We start from the raw sequence: 27388 nt of genomic DNA, 5'->3' as shown, positions 1-27388 counted from the left end.
GTGCTTTCGTAAATTGTTCTGAAGTTCCTTCAGAGTTCTACTGAGAATTCGTACACGAACTCTTTGAGCAATGTCTTCAAATTCTTCTGAAGGTGAGTATGAACCAAAGTGTACGTATAATATAGGAAATAAGTATTTTTGGTAAGAACACAACGTTCATAGTGGCATACTTTTTTTAAATTATTTGAGAACAATCAAGAGTACATGATAAAATTGTACCAGAAAATTTGTGGGAAGTATCAATCCTAGAGCTACATCTTTTTACTAAATTTTAACTGAAATTGTTCAATGATGATTTCGAACATTGTGAACTGTTATGTTTTTTTTTCGACAAATATAGTTCATTACTTCGGTAATTTATTTGTTTTTATTTTTGACAATTGGTTCAATTACTTCGGTTATTCCAATAATTTTTTTTATATTCCTTTGAGAATTCCTTCGGCACTTTTTTTTCATTTTTCTGTGAATTTCTCCAGTTATGTATTAAAAATTTATTCATCAATTTGTTGGATTATCTTTCAACAATAAGTTTACAAATTTTGTAAGCAATTCCTTTGGAACTCCTTCGTTATTTTTTTTTTGAGGAATTTCATTTGGTAATACACTTGGATATTGCTTCGGCGATTTCTTTGAAAATTCTTTTGGCGAAAAAAAAAAATAGAATTTCTTCAGTAGTTGAATTGGAATTCTGTATATATTTTCATTGTGTGCTACATGAATTTCTTCGGGATTGTCTCAGGAGATCATACAGGAAATTCTACTGGAATTCCTTGGAAAATTCTTTCAGATGTTTCTTTTAGATTTTCTGACTTAGACTTAGATTTATTTGTGCAATTTGCAATTCTGTAAGCGTTTAGCTTAATAGACAGTAGTTCCAGTAGTAGTAGTAGCAGTAGTAGTAGTAGTAGTAGTAGTAGTAGTAGTAGTAGTAGTAGTAGAGAAACCCATGTATTCTCTAGAAGCTTCTCCGTGCATTTGTTCAGCTACTGCTACTCCGAGAAGCTCCTTCAAAAATTTCTTCTCAAGTAGCTCGGAGAATTCCAGTGGGAAAAATCCCGGAGCAATCGCCAAAGATAACTCATGGAGAAACTTTCGATAGATCTTCAGCAGAAATGTCGTAAGAAATTTCTGATTGAACTTTTGACGGAGCGCTGGAAAAATCTTCTTTCTTCTCGAGAAGTTTCTCGAAAAAACTTCATGAATAGCTTCCAAAGGAAATCTTGTAGGAATATATATATATATATATATATATATATATATATATATATATATATATATATATATATATATATATATATATATATATATATATATATATATATATATATATATATATATATATATATATATATATATATATATATATATATATATATATATATATATATATATATATATATATATATATATATATATATATATATATATATATATATATATATATATATATATATATATATATATATATATATATATATATATATATATATATATATATATATATATATATATATATATATATATATATATATATATATATAGCATCCTTGCCCAGGAGTTACAGAAGTTCAACCAAGAATCGTGTTCTACTGAGAATAGGAGTTCCAATGGATCTCCTGAGCCTATTTTCTTGCAAACCGTTCATCAGGTTATCAAAAAAGCCGTGGTTTGGTTCACTTTTACATTTGGTCACTTCCGGTGGGACACCCGGAACTGGATCCAGAACACTGCCAGGTGTTTCAAATGTGGTCTCTATCGAAGAAGCAGCTATTTGCAGGACACCCGGAACCAACTCTGAATCACTGTCGGTTGTTATTAATGTGTAAGCCTATTATTATGCTAACCATTCATCAGGTTATCGAAAAGACGTGATTTGATGTATTGCATGGGTTCGGTTCACTTTTACATTTGGCCAATTCTGGTGGGACACCCGGAGCTGGTTTCCAAACACTACTTCATTAGCTTTTTGAAAAAAGCTGCTACTTGATATGTCACATGCATGGGTTTGGTTCGTTTTTGCATTTGGCCACCTCCGGCGGGACACCCAGAACCGGTTCCCGAACACTACCGGTTTAGATATGGCCTGCGAATATTTTCCAGCTTACTGCTCATCAGGTTATCGAAAATGCCGTGGTTTGGTGTGTCGCATGCATAGGTTTGTTGCATTTTCATATCTGACCCCTTCCTGGGGTACCGGTCCGGAACACCTAAATGGCCATAACTCCGGAATGGCTTGACCGATCTCAACCATTTTTAATTGGACACAATGGGACAATATTCCCTGTCGAACGAACCATAGGTCATTAAAATCGGTTGAGATTTATTGCCAAAAAGTGACGTGAGTTTGTTTGTACACATACACACACAGACATCACCTCAATTCGACGAGCTGAGTTAATTGGTATGTGTGACTGGACTCTTCGGGCCTTCTTTCAAAAAGTCATTTTTGGAGTGAACATATAGCCTTTCCAGTACTTAGTGTACGAGAAAGGCAAAAAATCTTCAACATGGTACTGAATATTACCAAACAAAAACTAACAGAATTTCCAACGTAATTTTTAGGGAAAAAAGGAGAATTTTCTAATGGAATCCCAAAACAAATACCAAAGATATTCCAAAGGAAGGAATTACTACATAAATTAGCGAAAAATAAATTGAAGGATTCGGAAGTGGATTTGTTCAGAAGTCCCGAAAGGAAAAATCCAAACTTCATATCGTTGGATGCGATCGATTAGCTGTGATAAGGGATAGAAAATGTCGCGGAATTTCATGAAAAAAAAAATGTCATGGCATTTTTCTATTTACCCCACTTCCGGTGTAAATTTCTGTTCATACGCATCACCAGTCCATAACGCTAATTAGTTATGGTACCGAAGCAATTTTCGGTAGAATTGCGGAGAGGTATTGCTATTGAAAATTCAAAACAAATTACTGATCCTATTCCAATTAAACTTCTGAAGAAAATGTAGAAAAAAAATGTCGAAGGGATCCTGGATGAAATTATCAAAACAATATCCAAAGGAATTACCACAAAAAAATGACCCTCCCCCCATTACCGACGCTTCATACACTAGGCGCCCCTCCGCCTTTTGCCGAAATTGGAAAAACCCCGCCCTTGGCGGCACTTCTGTGCACGAGTCTGATGGGAGCCTCCCGTTTCATAAGGGTCAGACAGACAGACAGGCAGACAGAAATCCATATATATATATATATATATATATATATATATATATATATATATATATATATATATATATATATATATATATATATATATATATATATATATATATATATATACCTAGTAGTATCTTATGCTCATGCTAACGTCCCAGTTAACAATTTGATGCTGTACAAACATTTTTTTCAATTGCTTAATAGCAGCCTTTATTTGAGCTCGAAAGCTGAGTACAAGAGATACAATCCTTCATTCAGCTCCTTAACATCTAATTATGGTGATTTTAACCAACCTTTAGCTGATTTGGAGTTTATTGAAAGGTTGATTTAAGGCTTAATAAGCGTTTCATCAGTAATCAATCAATTTTATATATTTATAGGTTAAAAATAAAAAACACTTTCGTAAGCACTGTTTACCATTTACGACTTTCTATTTCCAGACAAAATGTTTAGGAATGCATAAATGATCTGTGGGAAATCTGGGTATTGAACTCGGATCTCCTAATTTGTAGTCACTCACCTAAGCACCTACAACACACGCAATTGTATACATAACCCCAAAAATGAGAGCATTACTTTTTGTGTCTGAAATATCATGAACATAAAGTTGAACTAAGCCTGTATTAAGGCTGAAGAAGCTATGTGGATTCTACGAAAACATTGTTTGGGTCAACTGTCAAAAATTGTTTGATTAAAGGTTGAACAACAGACGATTAATTACACAGCGCAACATTTTTTTGTTTCAAGAGCAAACTTATGGTTCTCTGACAGATTTTAAGCCGCTGAATCCGAATCCGGGCTCAGATTTGCTCCAGCACGTCACAATTTTGAGCTATACCTCAATTTATAGGGCAAAACAAGCGATTTGGGTTTTTTTTTTGACTGCAAGCCATTAAGCATGGAAATATTTTTTTGAAGCAATCAAAAGGTAAACTGATCGATTCACATAAAAAAAATCGTTTTATCAAATCAAATTTGAAAGATTCAATCATTTCATGTTAGTATGTAAACTTGCATGCAACTTTTGGAAGGTGACTTGTATGGGAAATATCGTACCTAACATAAATCGTTTAAAACTATCAAATTCGATTTTGTAAAATGAAATATTTTGCATGAATCGTTAATTTAGATGTTAATTGACCAATTTACCTTTTGATTGCCGAAAAAGCCTAAAATCGCATATTTTGTCCTATAAATTGGGTTCTTTAGGGGTATCCGGATTATTTTATAATCGGATTCTCCACCCAAAACTTAGTCGAAATCCAAAATTTCATATTTTTTGGAGTGCGGGAACTATTTTTAAAATGCATTTAAAGTTTGTATGGGATTTTTTTTTTGTTCGGGTCGAACTGTCATTTTATCGATTGAACTGTCATTCTATCCACGAAAATTAAAACTGTTCTGTTATTTTAACCATCAAAACAATGCTATTGGAATCCAATAAAATCATGTTATACTCAGAAAAATGAGCTCTATCGATTAGGCTATAGAGAATAGCAATATTTTATTCACTAAACAACCCAATTGAGGTATAGCTCAAAATTGTGATGTGTTGGAGCAAATCTGTGCCCGGATTCCGAATCAGCGGCCCAAAATCTGTCAGAGACACATAAGTTTGCTCTTCAGACAGACCAAAAGTTATTTTTTGTTACGCTGTGTTATGCATGCTGGTGTCTGTTTTAAAGCTGGTTACACAGATGAATAATATTTTATTAACCGTTATGTGGAATACAAACTTTTTGCTTTTTTCTACACCGTGATTTTTAAATGGGCGCTGGGTACCCGGGTACCCTGTCGGCCACATAAGGGTTAAAACTTGATATTCATGCATCCATGTATTGCTGATAAAAGAGGCTGAACAAGCCATATTTCAGACCAATATTCAGCTATCACTGTGTTCAGCCACTGACACCATTAATCAGCCAATTTTCAGCTAATACTCTCACTGTTCCGCATTCATTGTTACTTGGGATGATTCTTATAATCTGGGTTGACTGGAGAAGTGTAGGTTAGTGTTATTACTTGATCAATTGCATATTTTTCAATGCAAAACTTTTTGTTCTAAAGATTTATTAATCATTTTAAAAATTATTAGAGCTCTAATTGAAAATTATTCAAGTAGTAAACTTGCTCCCAAATTTTCCAACAATCCCTGAGCATCTATTTTGGAAAAGAAACAAAAAACTTTCATTTCTTCCTTGTATGAAGAATTTCAGACACAATCAAAAAATAGATATAAAGTACGATAAATTTTTGAAAAACAAAATAAAGGATTACTTAACTCTGGATTCGTTCAATAGAATGGATTGTTTACCTTTTCCAAATACTTCTGATATAGATTAGGACTGCTGATAAAGATCAACTGCAAAAGCTTGAATTTGCTGCAAGTCAATTTTTGCATTGATATCTGACATCAATTTCAAAATGAAGCATCTTTTGATCCAAACAACAACAATTATTTTCCACCAAAGAAACGTTTCTGAAAGTTGCACCTTCTGTGCCCGTTTTTGCCACTGTGTCGTGCTATAAGGAAATTCTTTGATGTTTCATTTTCATTTCGGAAAGCAAAAGATTCTGTGCATGCGGGCGAGCGGTGGTGAGGGATATGTTTTCTTTGAGGATACAGTTACTCGCCAAAACGAACATTTTGAAGAAGTGCTTCTTAAGATTTCCAATGCAATTTCTGTTGATCTGTAGGGTTTCGCAATTATTTGAGTGTTTGTGAGCGTATCGTGTGATATTAAATTTATTTTGCCATAGCATCAGTGCTGAAGCACAACAGTTGATCGAAATTTATAGGCTGTGCATTCCGGTGGTACTCACCAGTCCCCACCACATTTTGATGAATTTATCTTCATACATTGAGGTCAACCCGTTTAATCCGACCAATTAGCATTCCTCCAGAAACCACTTGTCCTCTTCGAACCGATCACATCATATATTCATTTCATGACTTTATTTTTATCGAAGCATCCGATGCAATAATGTCCGGAGATCATTAATATAAGCTAGCAACCAGGCAACCACCGCCGATGGGCGCTCCCATGCTTCGCTTTAATAAATGGTTCAACATCCTATCGCCGCCGTGAGAGACCGTTCGTCTTCCTCGACAATGAGTTTCCAATTAAACCTTAAACAAACGACATGACTGTTTCCGCCTGCTATGAAAGTCACCGCCATCGCCAATATTCGTTGGAACAACAGAACCTGCGGGTGTTGAAAATAGATGGAAAAACTGGTGTTGCCTTTACAAGTTGATTTTCCATGGTAGGAGTTTGGAAAAAAAAATGTAACGTCACACCATTAATCTCACTTCTTCGGAGAGTGAGGTGAAAGGCACGAAGAGTTTCTATGCTTCGATTCCAGTTTCACCAACTGCACATCACAGAATATCCAAATCGTTATCTTACACCTTCGAGTCGGCAACCCACACATCAAAATGAACCTGTATTACGCAGCCATTTCAACATTAATTCGCATGAACTTCACAAACGCAGTGGGCGGGCAATTGCATAATCACTTCCTACCCTTTCACACATTGATCAGTATGCTGATCGGGCAGAGACTTTGATACGAAATCGTCTTGAGCATTTTGTCTCATTGATTCCTTGTGTAAGTGTGGCTGATCTAGCTAACGAAACAAAGGTTGAAGTAACGCATATCACCCCAACCACCCACTTTCGCTACCGACGACGACGCGATTGATCAGCCAGTTCATCCGCGTTACTGCCGACTGGTGCCTGTGCGGTGTCTGTTCCAATTTATCCCTGTCGTCGGTCATCCGATAGTGTCATATCACCCACCACTCAGCAGCCCAACAGTCAGTTGTGGTTAACTGCACTCTATACAATATGGCTGTGATGAACCCGCCCGCACCCTTCGGGATTCGGCGTGAAGTAAAAAGTTTACTGCGCGGACATCAATGGTATCATCTTGAACTTGACGTCCCCCGTGCCTAGAGCCTGTCAACTGGCTGCGGGGTTGACTGTCGGACAAGGGCGACATGCAGACAGACACCCGGACCAATATTGTTTTACGATGTGAGGACAAATTGGAAGATATTCTCCGTCCGTACCTAGACCTCCCTACTTGACTTTGCTTGGTGTGATGTGCTAGGCAAGCCATCACCATGCACGAGGATACAAGTGCGTTGCGTGGGAGAAATCAATCGATTTTCATTTTTTGCGCTCCGTATGACAGCTAACATGACACCGTATCGTGTAGACGGTTGCCGTAATTGAGCAACCAAGTGGTATCTGCTTTTTTCTTGCTCGATATGGAATGATGATTTCTCGGTAATTTAGTCAGATTTCAAAGGAACAATTTAACAGAAAATATTTCACAGAGGGTGCTTTTTTGTTTTATTTTTAAAGTTCAATAAAGTGCACATTGCAAAAATGAAAAAAAAAGAGAAATGGATCAAAGATCTAGGTCTTGCTTCAAACCATTGTAGTTACCATTCATGAGCGCATCAAAAAGTTAATTTCATTTGTCTTTTGAAACCAAAGTATATGAAGCTTTGGGTGTAATTCTTGCATCAGCGAGGATAATTGCATATCAGTTGGTGAGTGCGTTCCACGCTATTGTTTTATCCTGAAACTTAAATTAAACGTCGGAATTGAATTTTAAGTACATTATAGATGAATAAAGCTACGATTGTTTGGTCTCAAGTAAAATAAATGTCATATGAGAGTTACGGCAGCACAAGTTTTGATTGTTTAGAAGTTAATTTGAAGTTAATCTAGCCGTTAGAATTACGTCAAATTACCTTTTATACAACCAAAACTTGCGCTGTCGTTACTCTTATATGATATGTGTGTAGTTTGGGATACTGGCTACAGCAGAGATATATGTTTATGTATCTATTAAACAAACATGGTAACATCCGACGCTAAGCATATCGCCAGCATATCGAAGGTGGAGCAGCGGATCACTTGCAAAGCAAGCAAAGCAAGCAAAGCAAGCAAAGCAAGCAAAGCAAGCAAAGCAAGCAAATCAAGCAAAGCAAGCAAAGCAAGCAAAGCAAGCAAAGCAAGCAAAGCAAGCAAAGCAAGCAAAGCAAGCAAAGCAAGCAAAGCAAGCAAAGCAAGCAAAGCAAGCAAAGCAAGCAAAGCAAGCAAAGCAAGCAAAGCAAGCAAAGCAAGCAAAGCAAGCAAAGCAAGCAAAGCAAGCAAAGCAAGCAAAGCAAGCAAAGCAAGCAAAGCAAGCAAAGCAAGCAAAGCAAGCAAAGCAAGCAAAGCAAGCAAAGCAAGCAAAGCAAGCAAAGCAAGCAAAGCAAGCAAAGCAAGCAAAGCAAGCAAAGCAAGCAAAGCAAGCAAAGCAAGCAAAGCAAGCAAAGCAAGCAAAGCAAGCAAAGCAAGCAAAGCAAGCAAAGCAAGCAAAGCAAGCAAAGCAAGCAAAGCAAGCAAAGCAAGCAAAGCAAGCAAAGCAAGCAAAGCAAGCAAAGCAAGCAAAGCAAGCAAAGCAAGCAAAGCAAGCAAAGCAAGCAAAGCAAGCAAAGCAAGCAAAGCAAGCAAAGCAAGCAAAGCAAGCAAAGCAAGCAAAGCAAGCAAAGCAAGCAAAGCAAGCAAAGCAAGCAAAGCAAGCAAAGCAAGCAAAGCAAGCAAAGCAAGCAAAGCAAGCAAAGCAAGCAAAGCAAGCAAAGCAAGCAAAGCAAGCAAAGCAAGCAAAGCAAGCAAAGCAAGCAAAGCAAGCAAAGCAAGCAAAGCAAGCAAAGCAAGCAAAGCAAGCAAAGCAAGCAAAGCAAGCAAAGCAAGCAAAGCAAGCAAAGCAAGCAAAGCAAGCAAAGCAAGCAAAGCAAGCAAAGCAAGCAAAGCAAGCAAAGCAAGCAAAGCAAGCAAAGCAAGCAAAGCAAGCAAAGCAAGCAAAGCAAGCAAAGCAAGCAAAGCAAGCAAAGCAAGCAAAGCAAGCAAAGCAAGCAAAGCAAGCAAAGCAAGCAAAGCAAGCAAAGCAAGCAAAGCAAGCAAAGCAAGCAAAGCAAGCAAAGCAAGCAAAGCAAGCAAAGCAAGCAAAGCAAGCAAAGCAAGCAAAGCAAGCAAAGCAAGCAAAGCAAGCAAAGCAAGCAAAGCAAGCAAAGCAAGCAAAGCAAGCAAAGCAAGCAAAGCAAGCAAAGCAAGCAAAGCAAGCAAAGCAAGCAAAGCAAGCAAAGCAAGCAAAGCAAGCAAAGCAAGCAAAGCAAGCAAAGCAAGCAAAGCAAGCAAAGCAAGCAAAGCAAGCAAAGCAAGCAAAGCAAGCAAAGCAAGCAAAGCAAGCAAAGCAAGCAAAGCAAGCAAAGCAAGCAAAGCAAGCAAAGCAAGCAAAGCAAGCAAAGCAAGCAAAGCAAGCAAAGCAAGCAAAGCAAGCAAAGCAAGCAAAGCAAGCAAAGCAAGCAAAGCAAGCAAAGCAAGCAAAGCAAGCAAAGCAAGCAAAGCAAGCAAAGCAAGCAAAGCAAGCAAAGCAAGCAAAGCAAGCAAAGCAAGCAAAGCAAGCAAAGCAAGCAAAGCAAGCAAAGCAAGCAAAGCAAGCAAAGCAAGCAAAGCAAGCAAAGCAAGCAAAGCAAGCAAAGCAAGCAAAGCAAGCAAAGCAAGCAAAGCAAGCAAAGCAAGCAAAGCAAGCAAAGCAAGCAAAGCAAGCAAAGCAAGCAAAGCAAGCAAAGCAAGCAAAGCAAGCAAAGCAAGCAAAGCAAGCAAAGCAAGCAAAGCAAGCAAAGCAAGCAAAGCAAGCAAAGCAAGCAAAGCAAGCAAAGCAAGCAAAGCAAGCAAAGCAAGCAAAGCAAGCAAAGCAAGCAAAGCAAGCAAAGCAAGCAAAGCAAGCAAAGCAAGCAAAGCAAGCAAAGCAAGCAAAGCAAGCAAAGCAAGCAAAGCAAGCAAAGCAAGCAAAGCAAGCAAAGCAAGCAAAGCAAGCAAAGCAAGCAAAGCAAGCAAAGCAAGCAAAGCAAGCAAAGCAAGCAAAGCAAGCAAAGCAAGCAAAGCAAGCAAAGCAAGCAAAGCAAGCAAAGCAAGCAAAGCAAGCAAAGCAAGCAAAGCAAGCAAAGCAAGCAAAGCAAGCAAAGCAAGCAAAGCAAGCAAAGCAAGCAAAGCAAGCAAAGCAAGCAAAGCAAGCAAAGCAAGCAAAGCAAGCAAAGCAAGCAAAGCAAGCAAAGCAAGCAAAGCAAGCAAAGCAAGCAAAGCAAGCAAAGCAAGCAATCCATTAGTTATATGAAAATACACGTTACGGTCTTCATCCCGATTATGATTTATTTGGTCGCGATAGTAACGATCATTTATCACTTTTTCCTACGAACAATCTTGCTATTTTTTCAGCTCAGAAGCGGGCTAAAATTCAAGAAGACGGCTGATTAATGGAGTTTTAGGCTCTAACACCATGCAATATGGATATATTTGATATGGGGAAGATGTCCCGAGTCTAAAAATGGTGACCAGAATATCTAATATGGCGGTCTAAAATCCAAGATTGTGCCTCAAAATTCAAGATGCTGGTTGGTTGATGTAGTTATATGCGCTAAAATCATGCAATTTGGGTTTGAGTTTCGTTAACCTTTCAGGACGCCCGCCATCAAGCAGCTGAAACTGCACCGCGCTTGCGCTGCATACGACGAGCGTGGATTTTCGGTGGTGTTGTAATTTTTACAACGGTGCGCGTCCAGAAGGGTTAAATAGGTTTTCGAAGGCACGAGAAACGCGTTATCACAGCTAGGTGGATTAATTAGAGTTTATTTTTTACTTTGGATAATTCAGTTGCAACACACTTCAGAAACCGTAGTTGCAATTCAGTCTTTTAAATAGCCTCTTTGAATGATTTTTGAAATTCTCTGAGAATAAGCATTTCTTGAGGTAGGCCTTCAGGAATACTTTTAGGGATTTCTACAGAAATCCCCCTGAAAACTCCACCAAGTACTTTGGGGATTTTCCAGGAATTTCACCGGGGACTCATTCAGCACTTCATTAGATGCTTACTTAAGAAACTCTTGAAGGGATTTCTTCAGCAATGCATTTGAGGATTCCTCCAGGATTCTCATCGGGATGCCGCCAAGCAGAGAAGAGAAGGTAATCAGTCAGAAATTGATAAGTATTTCAAGATGTTGGTCGCAACACCTAGCGGTTGAAATCACACTTTTTTACGGAAAATTTCAACCGTGTTGACACGAAAGAGCAAAGTATTTCGGAGGAAGTGAACCAACTCAAAAACTGATTCGCAAAAAGATTGTGTTCAACTAGAATGTATTTCGGGGACACTGTAAAAAGTTGCTTATCTCTTAAAACCGTAAATAGGGTACACGATACAATAGTGGTGGGAATATGTATAATATCATTATGATAATTAAGAAAAAATGGTAAAACACCATTATTATGCTTTATAACAGCCTGCAACTGCAAAAAAACATCTTTGGTACGTCTACCATATTGTTGCCGAAGTGGCCGAAACAATAAATGATATGCTCTCAATGAAACAAAATTTCGAAAAATAAGAGAATTTATCATCGATATGACGTCATCTATTCATTAATTTTGGTTACACCTGAATGAAATCAATACACTTGTTTTGACGTTTATGCACGATGGACACGAAATGGGCGGCAGAAACAAAATAAATCGAGTCGATTTTTCACGCCAAAAATTTATCACTTTCGTGTGGTCTGTTTGTTTGGAGATGCCTTTCTCTTCTCTGCTCCAAGCATTCCTTTTGGGATACCTTCATAATTGTCTTCGAAGATTTCTGCAGGAGCTCCTCCAAAAATTCTACCAGAAATTTCAGGATTTTTCAAAGAATTTTTCGGGGATTCATCCATTTCCCAAATGATTCCTTCATAATTTCTCACGAGTATTCTTTGTAAGGAGTTTCGTAAATAAAATCTTCTAGAAATTTCTCAGTGAATTCTCTCAAAGGATTTTCCCCAAACTCCTCCAGAAATTTACCTAAGGATTCTCAAAGGGAATTTTTACAAGGATTTCTCCAGAAGTTTCCCATGGAATTACCCAGCATTTATTCAAAGTAATCCTTCAGAAATTTCACCAAGTATTTCTCGAAGAAGTGTTTAATTTTTTTTTCCAGAAAATCTGATATTTCATTGAAATTTCCCAATCAAATTCTTTTTGGTATTTTTCCAAGAACTCTGCGAACAATTCCTCCAAAGACTGTGTTGGGAAACGGTCCACCAAAGATCCGGGAAGCTGGTTGGCACTCGAGCATGGGATTCTTTCTCGGCGAACAGAACAGACGATCGTCGGCTCGTGTGATAAGGAAGGTTTGGGAGAGAGAATCTGCCTATATCTAGTAGGTGTTGCAGTGTACAGGGTGAGATACAAATGTTGGAGTTTTTTGTACTAATATTAGGTATAGGATGTGATCATGCCCCAACAGACTGTTCCAGCAGTTTCGTCAAGCATTCCTTCGATGAGTCCTCCAGTAGTAGGGTAATCGTTTTCTTCGTTGTGGTAGTACCTATTGTTGCGGTGGTTAAACTTGAGCACTTTTTCGACAGAAATGTTACCAAAAAGCATTTTTAAACATACAGAAACAGTAGTTAGAAAAGACACAGAATGTTGCTAATTGACAAATTGAGAGATGAAGTTGTGAAAAAAAAATCACGTTGCATTTTTAATAGTTGTTTTATGTTTAGGGGTGATACACAAATTATGTCACCCAAAAATCGACCTTTTTCAAACCCCCCCCCCCTCCCCCCTATGTCCCACTTTATGTATGGGACCTCCATATTTTTGAATGGGTCGTCACGCTCTGCAAGACCCCCCCCCCTTCCTCCTCAAAGCGTGACGTAATTTGTGTACGGCCCTTATGAGATTGTACAATTTGTTGTGCTTAGGATTTGTCCAAAAATCTTTTCTTCATTTGTTTTGCTGCTGTGTTCCTATTGTTGCGGAAGTGTTCCTATCCTCCAAAATCCCATATGATTTCAATATCGCAATTTTAACAATCAAAATTAACAACTCACCCAAAGTGCAAATTTTCGATAATACCAAACCAACATATGTACAGATTGGTAAATTATTGGTTAAATTGGAAAAAAATCCACAGCTCAGGTGAGATTTGAACTCACGACCCTTATTCGCTAGACAAGTGCTTTACCAACTAAGCTACTGAGCCAATTCATGACCCGGCATTTTAGTTGCCATAAGGTAATTCAAATCTCATCGATCTATATCATCTTCCCCTAAACCGCAAATATAACCATCAATGAGCTGTGGATTTTATCCCCTGATCTGATTCTTTCACTATTTTTAAACATCATTTGAAGGGCCTTAAAGAGATGCAGTGTTTCAAAATTCCAACAATAATTAAGCATTTTGGATGTTCCAGGGTTCGACTGTTTCGGAGATAATCACTCTCTCATCTTTGCTATGTTTTTTTTTTCAATTCTTTCAGAATATTTTTCGGTGTATGGTTAAGTGATACAGTCGACATCTCATAATGTTCCTTTCGTGCAGTAGTTGATATGCGTCGATAGATTCAGATACACCATATAGTGATAGAAATCCGTTTGTTTACAAGTTTCCATTGTTACACGATTGTAGCGGTTGAACAACGAGGAAGTTGATAAGCCAAATTCAATAGCGGCCTTATATTTGCACATTGAATCGCAGCTCGACTTTTTGGTTATTGTCGCTGTGTATAGGGGATGTCCATAACTAACGTCACGTTCAAATTTCCCATTTTCAACCTCCCTCTTTCTACCCTCATGTCACACTAATTGTGTAAAAGCTCAGCTTGAGTCATCATATTTTGCTGAAACCTCTCCCGCCCCATTCAAAGCATGACGTAATTTATAGACGTTCCCGCAGCTTTCCTTTTGATAATTAACAGAAGCAAATACAAGCAAATTTGATACAACTGAAGCAGAGGCAACTTAAATGAAAATAGTTAATTTTGCCGAATGAAAGCTCAAAGGATTGTTGGTTCAATATTATCGATCACTTTTCAATACAAGCAACGGCTTGTTTGTCTTACTGACACAGGTATACCTAATTGTTTCGGCATTATACATTAACATTCTTATTTAGCCGAACAGATTTTGCTTTTTATTTATCAGCGACTGATCCTGAGGAGGCACCAGGGTGTTTTAAGGGGTTTCAGAGGACTTCATGAGGATTCAGGAAGTTCTTGAATGGGTTTCGAGTGGCTTCGTTTTTTTTCAGGCGATTTGATTTTTATTTAAGTTTACGAGGTTTCAGATGAATTCCCGGTACATTCTCGAGAGACTCAGAGATTTTAGGGGTTTCAGAGATGTTTTAGGGCGTTTCGGAAAGTTGAAAAGGTTTCAAGGGGTTCCAAGTGGGCAATTCTCGCTGAGACCTGCCCACTATTTACACCTTCTCTTCAAAAATGTTTAGGATGCCGATTTTCTGAAAGCCCTCGCCTAAAAAGTAAGAAAAATGCATTTGGTTACTCAAATTGATGGACCCCCCCCCGTTAGTTAGAGCCACAACATTTTTTGCAGACCCCTCGATTTTGGTCAAATGGTGGCTCACTTAAGCCGTTATAACTCGAAAGTTTCTCCAACAACCACATCAAAACGAATTGTTGTTGAAAAGAAGAAAGATAGAGCTACTATTTACAATAATAAAAAATTAAGTCGGCCATATTGATTTTGGCCGCCATCTTGGATTTGTATACCAAAACAATTTTTCACCATGAGGGCAACCACCGATTTTCAAAAATTTTGCATCAATTGAAAGCTGAGACATTTATACATAACATATCAAAAAATTAGAGATGCCTTTTTCTTCTTTCAAAAGTAATCTGCCGTTTTGTAAATCATGCCACTTTTGCGCACTGGGCCCGGTGCCGGTCGTTTACATAAAAGCAGCGTTATTTCGCAGGGTTCACGAACACGAATTTAAATTCTGAACCCACTAATGGAAAGCTGAAGGCTTAAGCATTTCAAAACACTAAAAAAGTTATAAAGGCAATGCCGGCATCATTGAGAAACAGTCAAAAACGGATACGAACCTCCGATTTGACCAGATTTTGCGGTGGGTGCCTTTGTGTATACATGCTGTTGCATGTCGTTGCCGGTGCGCATGGAAATGTATGGAGAAAACGTGGCTTAATTTACAAAACTGCAGATAACTTTTGATAGGAAAAAAAGACATCTCTAATTTTTTGATATGTTATGTATAAATGCCTCAGCTTTAAATTGATGCAAAAAATTTGAAAATCGGTGGTTGCCCTCATGGTGAAAAAAAATGTTTTGGTATAAAAATCCAAGATGGCGGCCAAAATCAATATGGCCGACCCAACTTTTTATTATTGTAAATAGTAGCTCTATCTTTCCTCTTTTCAACAACAAATCGTTTCGATGTGGTTGTTGGAGAAACTTTCGAGTTAAAACGGCTTAAGTGAGCCACCATTTGACCAAAATCGAGGGGTCTGCAAAAAATGTTGTGGCTCTAACTAACGGGGGGTCCATCAATTTGAGTAACCAAATGCATTTTCCTTACTTTTTTAGCGAGGGCTTTCAGAAAATCGGCACCTTAAACATTTTTGAAGACAAGGTGTAAATAGTGGGCCGGTCAAAGCGAGAGTTACCCAAGTGATTTCCAGGAGTTTTTGATTGGTTTCAAGGAGTTTGATGAAATTTCAGAACCTTAAGAGGGAACTAAAGTGAATTTCAGGCGAGTTTTAGGGGCCAGCGGACATCAACATCAACAGTCCTGAAAACCTTTGAATCCTTCATGCAACCCACTCCCTAAAACTCTTATATACCCCGTGCCCTGAATCTTCTTGAAATACCTCCTTAGAGGCTTGCACAAAACTAATCTGGAACTCCTTTTAAACGGATTTTACCATTTAAAGCTTCTGAAATCCTTTAAAATATTCCTGTAGTCCTGGAGCTAGATAGGTCGAATAAGTGCAGGACGATATGTGGACCCTTCACAAAGCGCGGAACTGGACCGAGACGAATGGAAACGACTGCTATGTACGTAAGAGGACACTCGGGCCTTAGTCTGACCGGTAAGGTAAGTAAGCTCCGCAAAATGCCTTTCGTTTTTTTCTCTCTGAGGAATCTGGGATTCCCTCCAGAGATGTTCTAATATTGTCTTCCAGAAATAACATAATTTTTGTGTCACAATGTGAAACAATGTACTATTACTTTATCGTACTTTCGGTTTGCCTATCTCATACCAGATCTGAAATACAGATCGGACTCGATTATCCGTGATTCAATTATATGGCAAAAATGGCTCGACTATCCGAAGATCAAATAATTGTTTGCTTTGTTTGCACAATTTGAGATGGCAACAAAAGATATATGTTGGAAATTTCATAACGAACAATAATTATTTTTATCATACTTTTTTTTTTCTAAAACTTTATTCTCAAGATAATCATTTTGTCAATTATCCGTAAATTTAAATTATCTGTGGTGATTTTTTGGAGTCATCTGGATAAGCGAGTCGACCTGTATTGAGCTTTAATTAAATCTACATGACCAGTGTTGCCTGCAATAACATTTTTTGTGTTGAAATGTATATGCACAGCTCTTGAGGTGCACTATAACATTGTTGAACATTCGAACTGCCTATTTCACACCATATCAGAGACATTGAACTAAATTTGTATGACCAGTGTTGCCAGCAATTATGTATTTTTGAGTCTTAACGTGAAACAATGTACTGCACTTGAGGTGTAGTATAACATTGTCAAACATTCGAATGGCTTATCTCACACTGGATGTGTGATATTGAGCTCTGTTTGAATCTACATGACCAGTGTTGTCAGTTACTACAAAAATTATGTGGTAATAAAGAGACGAACCAGCCTAAGGCTGAAAGTCTCTATAATAAAGATAAATCAATAAATCAATCAATGTGGTAATAAATTACGTCAAAAATCTTAACTGAGCAATCGAATTCGATGTATTATATCAAAATCGTGTTGATCGATGTTTAACATCGATCAGTTGTGGAGATAATTTTGTTGAACCAAATTTTACAAAGACAAGTAGGTACTCAAAGTTAATCCAGATGACGTGCTGACATTGTGTTACATTTTTTCATACTACAACGAACATGGACACCATCCCAATTGTAGTGAATCATATATTCAGATTTTTATTTACTGTTCAGCAGTGTTGCCAGTTTCAAAAAAAACTTTTTTTTCTATGCAACATAAAGCAGCGTTTGGCGTCTACTTAAATTATGCTGAAGAGTCGTAGACAGTAAGCCTGGGGACCACTGGCTTAGAGCATTAATGGAATTGACCGTAATCTAAATTTTAGACGTAAAAAAGTTAACGTGATTCAGTCCGGCGTAAAATAAACGGACATGAAATAAGATCGAAGTGTAGTTTTTTGTTCTGCCTCTTCTTCTTGGCGTAACGTTCCAACTGGAACAAAGCCTGCTTCTCAGCTTCTTTGATCACTGCCTCAGTTATTCATTGGCAGCTTCCTCTGCCAAAAATAATTTTGCATGTGTATATCGTGTGGCAGGCACGAATGTACTCAATCGCTTCAGGAAGGCAAGTAAATTTCTCTTACGTAAAGTTTCTAGAACGGCTGGCAATCGAATCCATTACCCTTGGTTTGATCACACTGAAAACCCACGTTTTTACGACTATGGCTATCTGGATGCATCTGCATTTCCCGAACATTATTCAGAGCGCGCTTGCAAAGAGCAGCAGTCACCATGATCAAATAAATCACGTTTCCGATTCATCCAAGGCGTATACAGTGTTGAACTATTCATTCGGATCAGTATTTTCTATTCAATACTATATTGGTTAAGGCTGAGCGACATATGCTGAAACGTAATTCAATTGATAAACATCGCTCGAATAAATTTCTTTTAACTCTTTCTGTCGAGAACTTCTACTAGGCTGATATCAATCGTCTACTATTGAACTGCTGCAATGAAACTCTTTCAAATCGAAAACGTTCAAAGAAATAAAATCGTCTTATTTCCGGTTGAAAATGACGTCGTTTTACTGAATCGAGAGCTTCCTCATGAGCGTCTTTATCACATCATCTCATCTTAAAGTTATACCACAAAGTCCTTCACCACCAAACTCACCTTGCAGATACGGCAGCAGCTTGCACATGACCTCCCCGAAGACAAAGTCCCGCAGCAGCGTCCCGACGAGGGTGAACGGCATGCAGAACACTCCGAGGAACAGGTCCGACACAGCCAGATTGAGCAGGAACAGATTGGTGATGGTTCGCATCCGCTTGTTCTGCACCAGGGTGAGAATAACCAACGAGTTGCCTATCACAGCCAACAGAAAGATAACACTGTACAGGGGAATCTGGACCCGGCCGGCCTCCAGCAGGTAGGCCAGGGTCGACGAGGAGGAAGGGATGGTCGTGGACACTGGAGGAGCGAAACTTCCAAGCACACTTGACAGGTTTCCGGAACCGGTCTCATTATCAGCCAACACCACGGCACTGCTATTCCATTCCGGAGATTCACCGCCGAGCAACCACTGAACACCGATGATGGCGGACTCATTTCCGGTTCCGTTGTCGGATACAGCCATCGGAGACAAATCCGGTAGCACCAATTTGTACAAACCACGGCCAGCACTCATTGCTGACGAACAACACTCATCCACTACTAACAACACTAATTGAAACTTATGAACTCATTTATCTACATCACATCTGAACACTCGGCCGAACACGTATCCTTCAGCTAGGCATTTCCATTTGATTCTACGGGTCATTCCCACACTCCAAACAATCACTCATGCGGTTAACGGGCAATTGCTTCTCCATTATACATCGGAACGGCCACTGAAGATAGGAAACCCCCGTATCGTGAGCTTAATTTATGAGTGGTACACCCTATCTGCAACACGCATATCCACCAAAGCGGTTATCCATTATCAAAACAGGCTGGATCGATTTCTACGCACATAAATCAGCAGCTTCCCATTGACACGGAAATCTTTTTTTTTTTCTGTTTATTGCACCGGATATCTTGGAAATCGCGATGGTCACGTTCCGCCGCCTATCGAATTTCAAGTCCGCACCGTAGAGCACACTCCGTCAACACCGGTCTTCAGTCGCTGATAGACTGAATGACCTGCCGTGGCATCCGTGGTGCTTTCCCACGCGACCGAATGTTTCAAAATTTCCCGCGCGTCGTATCGCGTTGGTACCGATTCTGACCGCAGCGCAGCGCTGCGAGCCGTCGTCAATTTTTTCCGATTGCAGCACGAGCTCTTATCAGTAGAGGCAGCTGCTGCGAACGAAGCTGGACGCATGCGGTTCTTCGGCACCGGGTCTCTCGGTTGTTTACCAACAACAGCACCTCATCAACAACTCGGAACGAAACAGCCACGCGACGGAAATGATGCTGGCCGGAGGCCCGGAGGTGGTGACATTGACCCCCCTAACCTAGAAAGAGCAGCCGGGGCGAAGCAAGTGCCAAGAATGCCTTGGCACCATCGCCGGCACAACAGTTGGTGAGTAAGGTTACTTTTTCAAGGGGTTCTCCCCCAACAGGAACTGGGAAGGACAATTCAAATGCATCCGGCGGTAATTAAAGTTGGTAGACGATTGTATTGCTGACTGCACCCTAAATAGGTAAATCCAACGGGAGCTAACGCTTCCTCCGCATCTGGTGGCAGGAATGAGAACCCTATGAAAAACGTGGCTCCGCCAAAATTTGCCATGGCGCAGCATAGGCAAAGTGCACTTTTTTCACTTTTTCATATCGAATTCCGCATCGTAGAGAAACAAACGAGCACTTTTTGGAAAGAAAATTTACTCCTCTTTCAGATGCGCTTAGATCCGGTAGGTACTTACGAACAATTTGTGTGATTAATTTGAGGAGCTCTTGCTATGCCTCCGGCGGGCGATCTTCCGGATTTTTTGTTAGCTGGCCAATCCGGTGTCTGTCGGCGTGGGCATCAAGAATGATGATAATGGAAGCCATTGCAAATGGAAAATAGCAACTTCTAAAGCAAAAAATGAGTAAAATTTGACGACAAAAAAATTGACATTTTTATGTAAACAAACGATTTTCTCCTTATCTCACTCAGCGCCTCTAGAATGGGGGACCATTCGGATTCACCTATTGGACTGACACAATAGTGTGCACACACCTTCATAGTGTGATTACAACGCAGGGATACGTCGGATCGGAGTAGTAAATGGAGGAATAAGTGCCCCGAAGACGTCGAGACGATCCGAGGCAAATGTGCACTTTTATCACACTTTTTAGGCGTACCATTTATTTCAAGCAGTCTTATTGCAGTCATTGCAGTATTCTTCCTTCAAAACTATTCGAAACCATATACTTAGGCTGATTTTCATAACTCACTTCTCATTGTTCCACACTCCTCATTGCTCATTCCCTACTGCTCACTCATCACTGCTCATTTTTCGCTTCTGATTTTTCACGAGTCACTTCTCACTCCTTCCTTTTAACATCTCACTCCTCACTCGACTCTACTCACTTCTCACTCCTTTCTCTTAACTCATCCATTCCCACTATTCAATGCTCACTTGACTGATTCTGACTTACTCTTGGCTGCTTACTTCTAACTCCTCGCTCCTACCTGAATCACCATCCTCACTCTTCGCTTTTTAATACTGAGTCTTCACTGATAACTTTCAACTCACTACTCATCCCTCATTCTTCATTATTTATTTCTCATTACTCACTCTTCAATCTCCACTACTATACATTCCTTACACCTCACGTTTCACACTTCACTGCCTCCTCCGAAATTCTCACTTTGCGCTGCTTACTCCCCACTACTCACTTCTCACTTTTTTAAGGTTTTAATTGGTTTTTCTGGATGATGTTAATAGTCATAAAAAAATTTAACGTTTCAACCTATTTTCATTTTTTTTCGGTCATCTTCAGAAAAATTTCGCCGCTTGTTTGTCCTCCGAGGCAGTGGAAGTAATAAAAAAGTAGATTGAAAGTTCAATTGATTTTTTAAATTACTTTAAACATCACCAAGAAAAAAAAAACAATTGAAACCAACAAATAAAGTAAATGGTGAACAAAATCAACGAAAGACTTCTCACTGCTTCACACTCTTTACCTTTCAATCCATACTGCTAACTTCTGCATCATCACCCTACACTGCTTTGCTTGAAATCGTCAGTCTTAAATGCTGGGTCTATACTCCACACTGCTCATTTCTCACGTTTCACTTTCACTTTTCACTGCTCAATTTCGACGAGCTTGGTATCATATAACCCACAAGTTATGCAACCAAGCGAACTGTGCCGCTTCACGGTAATCTTCACACAATCTAACACTTTAAACCTGGAATCCAAGCACCAATGTGTCAACCTCCATGGCAAAAATTTCATTTCTTAGCAACATTCTGACATCCGTATAGCCTTGTGCAAATGCAGAGTACTCAATAGACTGTTGGCAACAAGCGATTGTAACCATCTTTTCTCTCTCCATCCTGACGTAGCAGGCGCCATTGTCGCCTAAAAATAGCTGATTGCAAGCAGCTATCTCATTGGTTCCTTGTGTGAGTGTAGCTGGTTTGGCGGTCAATCAAGCTCAAGCTTAAGCTCACATTTGACTGATCAATTTCATTGCTCACTCTTAACTCCTCACACCTAACTGTTCCACACTTCTCACTGCTTCACACTTCTCACTGCTCATTTCTCGCTTACACAAATCACAGCTCATTCCTAACCGCCCACGCCAGATTCCTCACTTTTCACTCTTCATTGCCCCACTTTCTTAAATCTTCAATGGTTTGCATCAAAGATGCATTTTGAACGCACATGTTCTGTGAGCGTGCCGAAAATGTTCTCTGATTGCTCTTAAGAGCGTGTTCACACTTCTGAACATAATCTAGGTAACTAGATTGCTCACGCAGCTGTGTTCAAACTTGACAGTCCAGACGGTCCAGACCTAAGGCCAAATAATTCGTCTGTCGTTTGCCGTCCAATGTCTGCTTTGTCGATGAGTGCCTAATGGAACCCCCTGCTGAATATTTTCTTAAATGTATCATTTTAATTAATTACCCATCGCATTTATTCGCAATTTTCCAACCGGTTCAGAAAACTTTGAGTTGGATGTTGAGTAACTCAATTATTGTTAGGTGTACGACATCGGTGGCCGACATAAGGACTATCCTTGGGACGATCCCCATTACACTGAGTCGGGAACGGACCAAGCCTCGGGCATGGATTTCTTTCCAACGCTGCCAGATGGGCATCGATCGAACAAGCAAAAAGCATTTCCGGCCCGGGAACTGGTTGAGATTCTACCAAGTATAATGTACCCTACGTGTTTAGAGATGTATGGAAAGTAAGCGGAAACCTCTAATAAGAGATCAATTCTGACTGCATCCAATCATGGCAAATAGTTTGGTAAAATCAGCAAATATATCGTATTCAACCTATCCATCAATGTTGTAAACACCTTGTAAAAATCTCGATCGAAAGGCGCTTCTCAGCAATGATGACCGAGTGACAACAAAGTTCTCTGTTGCTATTAGCTACACAGTGCACTGTGTTCACACGTCCATTATTGTTTGAACTTGAACACGGCTCACGTGAGCAAAGCTTTTGAACAGAACATGAACAGAACGCGTTCAAATGCATCTCTGGTTTGCATTGGTTACACTTTACAGCTTACTCAAACTTCTCACTCTTCACTGCTCATTTCTTACTATTCATTGCTTACTCCTTACTCCTAACTGCTCTCTTCTCACTTATCGCTCCTTATCGTCAATGGGACATTTCTTACGCGTATAAAAATAGGAAAAAAAATCTCCGTTTTGATATCAGCAACTTGTGCTTTTTTTTGTCTGTGTTTTTGTAATTTTTTGTGCTAGCATACACACTACGAAAAAATCAAAATTACTCGTGACGTAAATTTATTACACAGAACGTAACCATTTTAAGGCAAAACTGATTTTTTTTTTAGTTTTTATTTATGTGTATTTTAACTTAAATGCTAATTCTACACTAGCGAAACTGGAAGCATTTCCTCATTATTTTGGTTTTTGATTTTTCATAAAATAACGAAAATATTGCATCGTTATTTTATGAAAACTCAAAAACCATAAAGTGAGAAAATGGATCCAGTTTCGCCTTAATGACGTAAATTTATAGGTCGTATGACTTAATAATACGTCATTATTGTAAAATTGAGTTCAATGTGACGTAAACAGTTTGTGAACCGTACATCATATGACTTAATGTTCAGTTAAATGTGACAGAACATTACGTCACTTGTGCGTTTAAATTTACGTCATATGTGCTGCTTGAATATGTGCATTCAGAGTGACGGAAATTTACATGATTTTTTCTAAGTGTGTAGGACAATCCAGCGTTACAGTTTCCACCCTATCTCTGCCAGTTAAATTTTGCAGTGACAAAGATTCAAGCAGAATTCATAGGAGCAATCAATCTCTGTAAGTGGGTCTTCCTCTAGTTATTTTTTTCAAAAATTACCGTTGAAAAATCTCTTGGAAATTTCTGGAAGGATTCCTCCTGTAATACCCATATTAATTCTTGCCCGGATTTTTTAAAAAACTCTTTCAAGGCTTTATTAGGATATCTTTTAACGTAATTACTTTAGAAATTCCTCCAGATATTTCTTCAAAAATAATCTTGGGATTTTAAGATATTCATTATTATTTTTTACAGGGGTACTTTCGTAAATTTCTCTGTTTTCTCCGGGTATCTATTTAGAAACTCCTCCATGGATTTCTCTAGTAATTTTTCTAGAGATTCTGAAATTTCTAATATTACTTTTTTGAAATCGTTTCATAAATTTCTTCACAAACTCCACCAGATGGGCTTTTTGAGGAAGTTTTTCAGGAATTTCTTCAAAAATTGGCCCAAAGATTGCCCCAGATTATATTTTAGTATTCCTTAGGGATTTACTCTAGAAATTCTCTCATAGAATCTTCCAGGAATTTATTCAGGAAGTTTCTAAAGGTATTTCTCCAAAACATCCTCATCCTCCAGGTAATCCTTCAAAAATGTCTCTAAGGATTCCTTCAGAAATTTCTCGACGGTTTGTTTTTTTTTCGAAAATCTTGCTTGGGCTACTTCAGAAATTCTTTCAAGAATTTACTTAGAAATTTGTCCAAGTTTCTTTCAGATTTTTTGAAGAGATTATTCTTAAAAAATCTCCTTTAATTGCTTTAAAAACATTAAATAAACTTTCTCAAAAAATTCCTATGGATTTATTTGGCAAATAATTCAGGACTGCTTTCAGAAACCCCCCCCCCCAGAGATTCTTTGGAAAAATCTGCCAATCAAACATTCCTTCATTAAATCTTCCTGGGAATTCTTCAGAAATTTCTCCAGGAGTTATTTTATCACCATTCCATCGATTAATTTTCGAAATTTTTAGGAATTCTTCCAGGCATTGCTTGAGAAATCCTAAAGTGATTTGTCAAAAAGTTTCTCCAGGGATTCTTTCACAAAATTTGATACTTTTCAACAGATTTCCCCAAAAACTTATTTAAAATTCTGCTCTTATTTTCCGAAATTATTCCACGGATTCTTCAAAATTTTCCCAAGAGTGCTTTTGAACTTGGGTAAACTTTCTTCAAAAATTCTTGTATGCTTTGTTTCAAGAATGTCACCAGAGTTTCGTTCAGAAATATCTGTAGAAATTTCTACAGACATTGCTCAAATGAAAAAGCTTTGATTCATTAAAAAAATCGAAATTCCTGAATTTTTCAAAAAACAATCGTTTAAGGATTAATAAAGTAATTGCTACAATGTTATTAATAATGATTTCCAGGGTTTCTTCCCGTAAGCACTTCAAGGATTGCCCAAGACCTCAAGAGACATCAAAAATAATACAATAAAATAAAAAAAACCTTCCATGAGTATTTTGTTTTATTTCAAAGCTGCTTTGGGTTCCAGGAAAATCATCCAGGAATTCTCTAACAAATTTCTTTATGAAGCCAAGCGTTCTTTCAGAAATTCCTCCAGCTTTCCTCCAGAGCATCATTCATTCAGAAGACCTAACCACGTGAACTTTTGTAGGGGGTCTGCAGAAATTTTCACAGGCATTCCATCTGAAATTCTCAGAGGAATGTCTCCAGTAATTTCTCCAGAGATTCCTCCAGATAATCTCACATTGTTTCTTTTAGTGGATCTGGCAGGCATTCCTCCTGATCTAAATGTTCTTTGCACTCTGTATATTTTTTAATGAAATTTCTCTAAGATTTCCTCCAAAGATACTCCCAGGATTTTTTACTTGGATTCTATAAAAAATTCTATATGAAATTTCCAAAGTATTATTTTCAAGGAATTTATACATGAATTTCTTTAGAGACATTTCTTAAGGAATATTTACAGAGGTCAACTTTTTTTTTTCTCAAGAGATTTCCACACAAATATAACCACGGATTCTTCCAGGAATTCTTTCGGAATGTCGAAGAATTAGTTAAACGGTTTTTTTGTGCATAAACATACCCAAGTGATTGTTTTAGGAATTCCACCAGAGGTATCCCAAAACAGTAGAGTAGAAGTCTAAAATCAAAATCCAACGCCAGTGTTAAATCCATGTTAAATGGTAAGGTACACCGGGGCAAGTTGAAACGGGTGGGGCAAGATGGAACAGCGAGTTAACATGATGTTTTCTGATGATGATAAACAATATGATTGCCATAAAACATAGTTTTTGATTCAAACAATCTTTTAGCGAAAGATAAATTTTCAAATTGTATTGAAATCTATTTCAAAACTTCGCGTTTCATCTTGCCCCGGTGTACCTTAACACACATGAGTCTCAACTTAACTTAACCTAACAACATTCATGAATTCCCAAAGTAACTTAAGCGCTCATGCACGTGTCGTACACATTACAGATCACGAACATCCCCTGAATTACTGATTTGTTAATTATTCTTCAATCACTTAACCTAATTAACAGCTCAATTGTCCACTAGGGCACTGCGTGAGCGATTCCAAGTGGAAGCTGTACTTACAATTTGTACAGCGCCTAAATGTATTCTTTTCTAATTCTACTATATACAACTGGTTGCCGTTGCGCTGCTTTCACTTCCTAGCATGGTAGAATGATGAGCACAAGGATGTTTATGTGTGGCTGTTGGTTGTTCCTGTTTCCAGTCCGATTGGGGTCATTTATGGGTTGCCGTTCGCCGATGTTCAAGTATCCGGGTTCATTTGAGCCATGGGCTCAGAAAAGGGTCAGTGTCAGCTGCTCTCAGGGGGAAAGAGCAACTGAGTGCCGGGGCTGGGTTCGAACCCATGACCATCTGCTTTGAAGCAAACGTGTAGCCACTACGCCACGGGCCCCGGCTGATTTGTTAATTATCTCTTCTCATTTTTCACTCGCTTCACTCTCGTCTCTCTTCATTATTTTTTCTCATTCCTCACTGCTTACTTCTCACTGTTGATTTTTCACTGCATATTTTTCGCGCCTCACGATTCACATGCTTTGCTTCTCACTAATTATCATCCCTCAATCTTTTTTTAAATGCTCCTTACATGTCATTTTTCACAGTTTTCACTAGTCACTCAACAATCACTTTTCACTGCTCCACTTTCCCCATTGCATATACCCCTCTGCTCAGTCCTCAATGTATACTTTTTCTCCTCATTTTTTACTACTTGTTTCTCGCTCATCACTTCCACTCTTTTCTTCACATTACTCACTCCTAACTTCATACTTTTATCGCCTCACTTAATTCTCTTCATTGATCACTCCCCACTTATATATTTTCACTTTTCACTTATTCATACTCCACGTTCTTCAGATTTTATGTGTCATTCTTCACTGGTTACTATTTACTTTTGCCTCTTGGCAGCTCATTCCTCGCTTCTCACTGAGTCATACTCCTAGTTCCTCACTCCTCACTTTCCAATGACCACCCAACTAACAATGATAGCTGACTAACAGCTTATTCAGTCAAAATTTTAAAAATCAATCTGAAGAGTGGTTTTTTCATCTGCTGTACAGCAAGAATGTTTGTTGGGCACCTCTCACTGATTAATTTTCACTCATTTTTCCCCCTTTACTGCTTATTGTTCATTATCCACTCTTCATACCGCACTTCTCACTACTTGATAGTTCACTTCTCTTCCTTCACTTCCCCATCCTAACTACTCACTCTTCGCTGCTCACTCTTCACAAATCACTTATCACTGATACACACTCCAAAATTTCCATCCCTCACTCTACACTGCATTCTTTTCCTTTCTTAACCTTTTTTGTTCATTTTCCGCGCTTCTCACTCCTCACTCTTTACTATGCAATAATAATTAGTCATTACTTTCTTCTTATACTCACTCTTCACG

General features: G+C 38.6%; 1 protein-coding gene across 1 annotated transcript in view; it reads right to left on the bottom strand.

The window, feature by feature from the left end:
• The window catches only part of LOC115256648 (tyramine receptor Ser-2-like), a 253969-nt gene extending 234803 nt beyond the window's left edge, over nt 1-19166 (bottom strand). The window contains exon 1 of the mRNA XM_062844529.1: nt 18183-19166. Within this exon, the coding sequence (XP_062700513.1) occupies nt 18183-18696 (514 nt within the window). The 5' untranslated portion in view covers nt 18697-19166. The remainder of the gene's footprint in view (nt 1-18182) is intronic.
• Between the last annotated feature and the right edge of the window lie 8222 nt (nt 19167-27388).

This window comes from Aedes albopictus, chromosome 1, assembly GCF_035046485.1.
Source record: "Aedes albopictus strain Foshan chromosome 1, AalbF5, whole genome shotgun sequence".
NCBI classification, from domain to species: Eukaryota; Metazoa; Arthropoda; class Insecta; order Diptera; family Culicidae; genus Aedes; species Aedes albopictus.
The sequence above is the reverse complement of the archived record's forward strand: the minus strand, read 5'-3'. Positions and strand labels throughout refer to the sequence as shown.